The sequence below is a fragment of the Neopsephotus bourkii genome, unplaced genomic scaffold (genome assembly GCF_033783945.1).
Source record: "Neopsephotus bourkii isolate Nb327-2 ecotype Australia unplaced genomic scaffold, CSIRO-AGI_Nbou_v1 NB_330, whole genome shotgun sequence".
Taxonomy (NCBI): Eukaryota; Metazoa; Chordata; class Aves; order Psittaciformes; family Psittacidae; genus Neopsephotus; species Neopsephotus bourkii.
In genome coordinates this window covers 1962035-1972321 of record NW_026900838.1, presented here as the reverse complement: position 1 = coordinate 1972321, position 10287 = coordinate 1962035, and the positions used below count along the sequence as shown (strand labels likewise).

At 41.5% G+C, this 10287-nt stretch overlaps 1 protein-coding gene across 1 annotated transcript in view; it reads left to right on the top strand.

Moving 5' to 3' along the window:
• The first annotated feature begins 3875 nt into the window (after window positions 1-3875).
• The window catches only part of ZNF451 (zinc finger protein 451), a 33880-nt gene continuing 27468 nt past the window's right edge, over window positions 3876-10287 (top strand). The window contains exons 1-4 of the mRNA XM_061347858.1: window positions 3876-4158; window positions 4772-4855; window positions 8562-8645; window positions 9809-9934. Of these exons, the coding sequence (XP_061203842.1) occupies window positions 4775-4855; window positions 8562-8645; window positions 9809-9934 (291 nt within the window). The 5' untranslated portion in view covers window positions 3876-4158; window positions 4772-4774. The remainder of the gene's footprint in view (window positions 4159-4771; window positions 4856-8561; window positions 8646-9808; window positions 9935-10287) is intronic.

The window sequence follows — 10287 nt, the reverse complement described above, 5'->3', positions numbered from 1 at the left end:
GTGAATGTGCTGTGCAGCCCAGAAGTCCATCAGGGTACATTTTCTCTCCTCTCTATGAAATAAACTCTGTATAAGAACTTTCCTAAGCTAACCCAAACTGGGAAGCCCATGCTTTCCCAGGAATTAGCTGAAATACGCAAATTCAGAGACTTGGAGTTTTGTTAGCATATTGGAAATGCTGACATGATTGCATGGCAATTCCCTGACTACTTTTTTTTTTCCTTAACTGTACTCTTTAAATAAAAGGAGGGTGTTTGGATGGGACATTACAAGAGTAAGCATTTACATTATTTACTGCTGAAACATTAATATTGAAATGAGTGTCATTTTCATTTGGTATCAGAGTTTGGAAAAATAATGCCACTTTGCTGTGCTAGTAACCTGTTACTACTGCACCTCATATTATCTGTCCTCAAGAATCAAAAGTAATTAAGTGCAAATGCAAGATGCAAACAGAATGGCTGCTATCAATGTACTGTTAGCAAATTTAAATTATAAAGCAAAATATGAAAGTTTAGGAAGCAACAATGATTTTAGTTTTCCAAGTGGTAGTCAGGTTTTTATTGTTTTAATAATGCCATAAATGCCACTGCTCAAATCAGTGTTTTTTTACAGTCCAACAGTAATGATTAAGTTTTGTTTGTTAATGAGTATATAACTAGTATGTAAAGCTAGCACCTCAGTGTGTCTGCCTTCTACCATAAAGCTATTTTTTCATTCACCTATGGAAGAAGGCTTAAAACTAACATTAGTAATAGTAACTGTGTTTACAAGAAAAGTATGTGCACTAAATTAGTGCTGACATTAAATATCACTCGACATGTCCTGATAGTTGTTTATTCACTAAGTTGCCGTAACGTCAATTCAACATGCAACCCTGAGTTCTTTCTCTCCTGTTCTCTTCTGTGTATAATGGATTTGATAAGCATGCACCAGTGAAGTGCTTTGTATGCAAGCATCTCTTTTTATATGGGCACACAAGTCAAAGGTGATGTTTACATTGTTCATTTTACTCAAGGCCAATGCAGCGAGTAAAGATGATTCATACCAACTTTTACTTTGTGTGGCTCAAAGTAATCATATGTTGAAGCAGCAGAGCAGTAGCAGATAAATGGCAAGAATCATGGACATGGCAGCCCAAGTGATGTTTCCATCATCCTGGCAGTCAGAGGAGATGAGAAGGGCACTAATAACACAAGTAAATAATCGTTTGCAGAACTGATGTTGGTGACAAGGTTTTGACTTGTATGACCACTGGACACTGCTTGCAGATCACCGTCTGCTTGAGAGAGATGAGATCCACCTCACTATGCAGGGCAAAATTGGTTTTGCCAGTATGATAGCTGACTGCACAAGGAGTATGGGGAATAACCATGATAAGTTAGTCTATGTGCAGCTGCAGGAATGTTGGGATCACAGAGATGTGGTGGATGGCATCCCTGACTGGAGTGTTACAATGAAGGACAACCAGCTTCTTAGGATGGACAGGCCAGGAAAACAAGGAGGGAAGTTGCCCTTTATGTGAAAGAGCATCTGAAGTGTATAGAGCTCTGCCTGGCAATGGATGAGGAACCAAATGAGAATTTATGGAGAGGGACTGAAAGAGGACAGGTAAAGGTGATCTAGTGTCTGCTGTAGGCTGCCTGACCAGGAAGAACAAGAGAATGAGGTAGGCAGATAGATGCAGCTTCACATTCACAATGCCTTGTCCTCATGGGGGACTTCAACCACACAGGTGTTTGTTGGAGAGACAACACAGCAGGACATAAGCAATCCTGCTAACTTCCTCTTCCAAATCATAAAGGAGTCAACAAGGACCAATGAATAGCAGTGATTTGCTGGACCTCTTACCAACAAGGAGCTTGCTGGGAATGTGAAGCTGAAAGGCAGCCTTCGCTGCAGTGACATGAGATGGTGTAACTCAGGATCCTTGAGGGGAGGGAGGAATGTAAAAAGCAGGCTCGCAATCCTAGCCTTTGGGAAAGTGAATTTTGGCCTCTTCAAAGACCTGCTTGGAAGAGCATCATAGGATAAGGCCCTGGATTTAAGATGGGCCTGAAAAAGCTGATCTGTGTATTTAAGGATCACCTCCTCTGAGCTTAGGAGCAGTTCATTCCAGAGAATAGGAAGTCTGGTAAAAATGCCAGGAGGCCTGTGTAGATGAAGCAGCAGCTCCTGGTCAAATGCAGACACATAGAAAAAGCATACAAAGGGTAGAAGCAAGGATGTGTAACCTAGGACAAATACAGAAACATTGTTCAAGCATATAGGTATGAAGTTAGGAAAGCTAAAGCCCAGCTGGAATTGGATCTAGCCAGGGATATCAAAGCCGTCCTACCTGGAACAGGAAGAATAGCTCCTGTAAATACACAGGTGACAAAAGAGAAAGACTATGGGAAAATGGGCCCTTTGCTGAATGACAGGTGACCTTGTGACACAGGATGTGGAAAAAGCTGAGTTACTGAATGCCTTCTTGCCTGAGTCTTTGCTATCCAGACCAGCCTTCAGAATGTGAGATATATAGGAATGATTTGTGTCAGTAACTTAGGAGTCCTCGTCATCATTGTACTTTGGGTGGAACCTAAAATCCTTGAAATCATTGTATCATGTGTGGAATGTATAAGAATGATCAGATTATGATAGATGTTCCTGTCAATACAATGATGAAAGAGAAGAAGAAACAAAGGAATAATCCTTCTTAATCAAACACTTTGTTACTTTAAGGGGTACTTTAACTACTTGAATGCCTTAAGGGGGGGTTAGGTAATCAAGTGATACATCGTGTTACAGGATGTGGTGAAACCCGTGTATTGAATAAGTAACTATATCAGAAATGGAATTTAGGGGGCTAAGATGGTGGTTAAGCTTGTGACAGACATCCCCCATTAATGTATTGCCAAGGAATTCAATAACTTTTTAAGAAGTTTCTTCACCCGAAGATAAGACCCCAGCAACAGGAGGAGAACAATGAAAAGGAACCACATCGATACTCGGGTGAAGGAGACAACAGGATTGGTTGAAACCCAAGACCGAGCAGTATAAGAGACTGTACCCCAGAAATCTCAGTGTGCATCTTGGGTGGAGCGGAGACTCCCCGGCGCACCCAGCGCTGCTTACTTATTGCCTCTCGATATTAATCCATTGTAATAAAAAATTAATTAAATCAGATCATGGCCAAGATGGAATTTTTATAACAAGAAAAGCCACATATTGGGGAAGGGCTGAACCAAGGAGGATGTATCCTTGGTGGAAGAGGATCAAGTCAGGAGATATTTAAGCAAACTGGACATACATGGGCCCTGATGGATTGCACCCAGAAGTGCTGAGGGAGCTGGAAGATGTCATTGCAAAGCCACTCTTTATAGTCTTTGCTCAATCATAGTGAGTAGGAAAGGTGCCTGAGTACTGGAGGAAAGTGTCACCTCCATCTTCAAGAAAGGCAAGAAGGAAGATGCGCAGAACTACAGGCCCATCAGTTTCACCCTGAGCCCCAAGAAGGTGATGGAGCTGCTAACCCTGGAAATCATTTTCAGGCACTTTAGTGACAAGATAATTATCTGGAATGACCAGTATGGCATTACCACGTGAAAGTCATTGATCAAGTTCTCAGACTAGCCTAGTAGATGAGGGGATAGCAATGAGGCTGTCTGTCTATACTTCACTTGGCATCGTCTCCCACAGGCTCCCTGCAGCCAAGCCATGGATGAGCAGGCGGTGAGGTGACCTGAACCCCGCACGGCCAGCACAGGCAGCAACTCGCTCCCCGGCTGCGACCTCCGCCTCAGCGAGCCCGCCCCACCACAGGCGATTTTCCCGCCTTCCCTCCCTGTCCGCTGTCAGCCCAATGGCCGCCACTTTCCGCCTGGCCCGGAAGCGGCGTGTGGCTTTTCCTCCCGCGAGCAGGAACTGTGCGCATCCCAACCGAAGGTGGAACAGGGGAGGCAGGAAATTATTGGAGGAAAGAGCCCCGAAACGCCGCCGCGGTGGAAGGGGGGCTGCGCCATGGCGTTGTCGAGGTAGCGCTGGCACCTGCCATGGGGGAAGCGAGGGGAAGCAGGCGGGCAACTACAAATCCCGGCAAGCCGCGCCGCGCTCCCGCCCCACCCTCCCCTCCCCACCGCCCCCGGGGTGAAGAGGAAGCGGAGGCGCGCTGGGTCGGTGCGTTGGGGTGCCCTCGGGCGCTGGCGGGGCCGTTGGTTAGCAACCCAACCCCCGCGGGGCGGCTGGGCGGGCGGGCCGGCGGGGAGGCCGCCGCTCCCCCGAGCCGCAGAGCCGGGGAGGCCGCCGCTTCCCCGAGCCGCAGTGGCGGGGCGGCCTTGCGGTGGTCTGACCGACTGGGCACTGTGGTGCCCATGCGGGTAGAGAAACGTGAGTCAGCAGCGCCGGCCGGTGGAGCTCAGGTGCCGGGGCCCCCGGGAGGGCCGTCGCTCCTCTGCGAGCCGTTCGTGGAGGTGTTTCCGTTTAGCTGGACGGCGCTTGTTTTGAGGCAAGAAGCTCAGCCGTTGGGCTTTGCGGTGGTTCTGGAGTGCCCGAAAGCATCAAAAGTGCCTGCAGCTACTAATAATGCTGGAGCTCACTTCGCGGCTGTTACTGAGCTGTCCTGTGTTCTACCGGTAACATAGCGCCGTTAGGCGAGAGCTCTGGTCTCCCTGTTTAGACTTAAGCATTGAGCTCTGACCTTAAAGCTACAGTAGGAATGAAACGGAAAATGCTGCGTAGTTAAAGAAAACTTATGAAATAAATTGATGAAGCATGTTTTGTTTCTGTTTAGGTAATGGAGTCTCATAACTCCGGCAGCGTTTCCAAGAATCCATCAGCCTCTGAAAGTGAAGATGATGAGATTGAGTTCGTTGGAGTAAGTATACCTCTTACTGGAAACGCACTGTCCATTGTGGTATGTTCTTGGTAGCCCAGTGAAACACGAGGGGGCCTTTGTGTACTGTGGCTATGGTCTTATTTTCAATGGAAAGCATTACTTTTGAATTTAAAGGTAATTTAATTTGTGAGCCTTTATGGTGGGTAACAAGCTTATCCTAAAGGTTTATGTGCTTGGTTTGGGGATTTGTTTTTTGGCTGGTTTTTGTTTGTTTGTTTTGGAAGAGTGTTAAATGGTTTCAGTTGGTCCTATATAGAGAATGTAGACTTGAGCGACCCAGGAGGTGAGTGAGGGATTACTGTGATCAGTGAGGTATATGAGGAGCCACTGTAGCTGACTTTTTTTGGTAATTAGATTGCATAGCATTTTGCTTCATGAGTAGCCCCACTGATGTTAATGGAATAAAGCACTGCTCATTCTGCAAAAATGTATAAACCATATACTTTGTTAAGAAGAGGAAGGAAATAATGGGTTAGAGGCCTTAAACAGTCTTAAATTGTGGAGCACTGTATAATAGCTACAGTATAACACCTAGTCTGATGCTGACATGTGGTTTACATGATGTAACTTTAAGACCCATATCTGCTGAATGTCCAAGAAAAGCAGAGCGGTTTTGATGCTGCCTGTGTTCTGGCCTCAATATGTCATCATATGGAGGTGCTGGATGGCAGGGATATGTGCAAGAACAGAAAGATGATTTTCCTTAAGGAACAAATTATGCAAATATAATCAAGTGGTTAATTGATGCCCGGACTAATAATGGCTGGTTTCCCATGGATTTGTCTTATCCTTAATGCTGAACAATAACTAGATTTTTTTAATTATTATTTTGTATGGTGTTTGATTAGAGTTGATTAAGTTAAATGTACAGACCTTTTCTGCAGGGATATTAGGTGCTTGAGTATAAGGGACGTGCATATTTTTGTGAAAATTACAAGTAGTTGATCTGAGGCTTCTTGTCTTTTAATTGATTTGGTCAAAATTGACTAATGAATTCTAAGTTCATTATATACACACACAAGCATTCACATGCAGTATGGTTGTATAAGTTTCATTTTCCTGAAATACAGGGCAAAGAAGGAGGAAGCTAGTATAGCTTTGAATGTGTAATCATAGAGGGACTGCTGGAGCACAGAGAGCAATAACTGAGACCTATTAAAATCAATGCTTAACTTTTTTTCTTATTTTCACCTGTGGATAATGCAGAGAATCTGTGGTCGCAGAGATGATTGCTTCTGAGCCAGGCTGCTATATATAGGAAAATGATTGTGCTTAGGCTAGTCTGTGTAGGATTGATATCTTGGGATGAAGAGCTTACTGTTGTCACTGATGAAGATGAGGGAAAAAATGTGTGACCCTGACCACCACCTAATATGGGCAGTGTGTCCTTGGGTCTCCCATTTGCCCTTCTGAGTGAGGGTGAACTTGGACTTTGCAAAAGGATTTGTAAACCACCTGGTTAGCTTTAGATCATCATTTCCATACAGTAAAGTATGTAGGCTTCATCATAAATGTTGTGCATGACTACTACCTGGTCACTGGTGTGGGTTTTTTGTTTGCTTGTTTTGGGGGGAAGGGGTTTTGTGGTATGTTTTGGGGTTGGTTTGGTTGGGTTTTTATGGTTTTTTCTTTTGTTGTTTGGGGTGGTTTTTTTCCAATTCAGTTACTTGCCTTAGAGTATTTGAATTCTTACTGTAGGACTGAGTAAAGTCCTGATTTGATGGAGCAAAAGCTCCGCTGCTGCTAGAGTTTTTTCAGCCTTTGCAGTCAGATTTGCCCTCATTCAGGAAACTTAACTGTTCTTCTGTAATTCCCACCTTTTAATTCTTCAATGAAACATATTTTTGCCACTTAAAGTCATTTAAGTTTTGCATATCAACAGAAAAATATATCTACAATGCAAGCCAGTATTCCTAATGGCTTGATTTCTTAAAATAGGACTGTCCCCCATTCTGTTTCCTTGGTAAGGGTAAGGCAAGAGTGAAGGGATTCACAGGTTTAATGGGGTCTGTAGCACTTAAGTAGACAGATTATTCAAGTTGCCACAGTCTGCACTGAAAGCATTAGACTGAATTGTTTTGGGTTTTTTTTAATGGTATCGATCCACTCATATTTTTTTTCGCTGATATTTCTTTAAAGACAGAGCTCTTCATTATGCTGCTTTTTTAAAAATGTAAGTTTTCCGTGATAGAGTTGGTGCCTTTTCTAGGCAGTGGCTGCCCTTACCTTTGTTATTTCATGTGGGAGCTCAAGATAATGCGTGTTTAAATAACTCCTGACTCCTCTGTTGTGTTACAGTGAATGGCAAACACTGTTAAGGAGGGATTTGTGTTTAATTTCTGTAAACATGTGTTAAATGCATAGGAAGATTATATATCTTCCAATATACAATATATAATATATATTGTATACTATATATAGTATATAATAAAACTCAACTGGAAAATTGAAGAGCTGTGTATTTAAAAATTGCTTGAATTTTCTGATTCAATTTATGTGCAGTTTTCTTCACTGTTGGTGATTTTTATTTCAGAAGTTGGAATTCAAAGAAAAACATGATTCCATAGGCTCTGGCTTCTTCAATAATGATTTCAATTTGAGATCCAGGGAAAACAAATATATTTCATCTACCTTACAGCCTTGACCTTTTACAGTGTTTTGGCTGCGCTGCATAACAAAAGATGCATAATATTTCTGTCCTGGAAGAGTTGGAGCAGCCACTTAATTTCTTGCAAATGAATGCTTCATTTTATTTCAAACCTAAAGAGGACTTCTGGCCTATTTTGGTAACTGATGATGTTACAAAAATTGATTAATGAAAAACAGTTGCAGCTCTTTGAGCTCCTACAGAGATCTTAAGGAACAGGTCAAGTTTTTAGTTTTCCTTGTAATTGTTGTTTTCCAATAAAAATGATATCAGAAGAGCACTTGAACCTGGGGTATACCAAAATCAAGTGATTTGCTGAAACATTTTACTATGTAAATATTTTGTTTCCTTTCCCCCTGGGGTGTTAGATACTAGGCATACAGGCTCAAACATTTGCTTCTCTAGCTTTCAGTTACATCACAGACAGAACCGGGTACAATTGTAGAGGTGTTACAGAGCATCTCTGAAACAGGACTTTTATTTTTGCTCCCAACCCAAGTCTGCCAAGGACTTGAATTTTATTACCTGTGAGGTTGCAGAAGTCAAAACTTTCTAAGTACATGTTGGTTCACAACATTGGTCAGTTACTCAACAGTCTTAAAGCTGGAAACCTGCAGGAACAGAGATTTAAAGCATAAATAGTACAACTTGTGCCAGTTTTTTTTTAGTGCACTTTAATGTGAACTTTTTCCGTTTAATTAGTGTGTTTACACATGTATACGCAATTATTCTTATGTAATTATTTTGTCAAAGATATATTAAGTTTGTGGTCACACATACTGAAAGTTAGTTTCATGCTTTCTGTGTGCTAGTGTGTGTATAATTATGCAGAAGTTTAATAGTGCTTTTTAAGCAACTTGGGTATTTGGTCAGAATGCATGTCAAGCTAAAACCTGAACAAATAAAAAAGCCTTACATGACATGCCAGTGGGCCAGATGTCTGTTAGCCAGGCCTGGTTACCCAAAGATTGGGTATTGGTGTACATTTGGTGTATGTTGAGTTACTCATCCTGTTTCATGTTTATTTCACTTTTTCAGGAAGGACCCTTAAGGCCTGTACTTGAAAGCATTGATCTTGTCAGTAGCGAGGATGAAGAACCTAATAGCAGTTATCATGTTCATGTGAGTATGTTGTAATATATTTTGAGACTTCTCAGCTGGTAAAATAATTAGTCTGTATTTTTTCCCAACAGTTACTTTTCATAAAAATACTTGCTAGAGGTATTTTTAACAAGCAATAAATAAAACATCATTGAAGTCTTTTGACTTTTACCTCCTCTTGATTGGAAGGTAAGAATGCCAACACTTCATTTTTTCCTGAGGTGTTTTTGCCTTCTTGAAAAGGACTTGGAACTTTTAGTCGACTTTCAGTGGTTTTAGCAAGTGTGTTGAAGAAAAATTCAAATGACCTCATAAATTGGTGTATTCAGTTTCTAGCCTGCAAATGTTATATGGCCTATTCCCAGGCATTTTTCTTCTAAAATAATTTGTAAGGAGCAGTTCATAGATTGGAGGATGTTATTCTGATGGCAACTTCAGCCTCACTCTTCATAATTCCTCTTAAGAATGTAAGAGTCAGAAGCAGGTCAATTCAGGTATCCCCCAAGCTTATTGTGCCTACTCTGCAGGGCCTTTGAGGAAGACAGTGACTGAGAATGACTCTGCTAGAGCTGTTTTTAGCAGCAGTGAACATCTCTTGGCTCATATTTTCCAGTGTTGCAGTATGGAATGTATGAAACAAGCCTGGTTCTTAAGGAAAGGTGGGACTTCTGTACATGCACAGGCTCATTCATCAGGGATGATTGCTAGAGTTGATTGTGCAGCAGGAGCAAACTACAGTGTATGCCTGTTATGCTAGAAAAAGGTCATCTGCCTTTCTGAAGATATCAGGCAATGTTGTCTAAGAGCAAGAATGATACCAGTTATCAGTTTTTCAGGTGGTCTGCATGTTGCCTTTCAAAGCTGTAGTGATTTTTGTTCTTAGAAGAATTTATTTATTTTTAATTTGAAACTTTTAGGACACCTAGCATAATCATCTATGTGCTTTAGTGAGGCTAATGTTAATGTTGAATTGCCTTAAATATGTAGGAGGTGGGAATTGTTCATTTGTTAACGTAAGTTATAGATGCTGGTAAATAGGAAGAGAAAACTAGCAATGTAGATCATGGAATTTAGGATTGGAATTATGTACTGAATTGCACCCTGATGCTTGGACATTGCTTTTCAATGTATTAGTACCTGTTACTTAACAGTTACCAAATAAAAGTTTAAATTTTCCATTGTAGAGAAATACTAAGCGTAAAGATCACATTGACTATCAGAAAGAACGAGTTGCGTCGACCTTGGATCGTCTGGCACGTCACGTAGAAGTTGAGAAACAGCAAAAAGAAGAGAGAAACAAAGCCTTTAAGGTATTAGACATATTTTACTGTGGGCTTTGTTTGTTATGTACTATTAAGTAGAATTACATAATACAGGCCTTGTAGTCATGAGTGTATTTACTTTCACTCTGTGAAAGTAAATTTTATTTACTGTGAAGTAAACAAAATGATGGGTGAGCAAAATAGAGATTTTATTTATTTTTTTTCCTTCTGGAGTATCGTTTGAAACACAGTGTGGACTTTGTCTCTTCAGTGGCTTTTAGCTGATCAGTTTGCTAGTCTTATTGTAGTTCTAAGGGAAGGGGGGGAAAGTAACTTCGTGCAAGCCAGTGGCAAAAACTTGCTCTCTTGTTTGTACATATAGTGAAGGGACCTCAGCATCA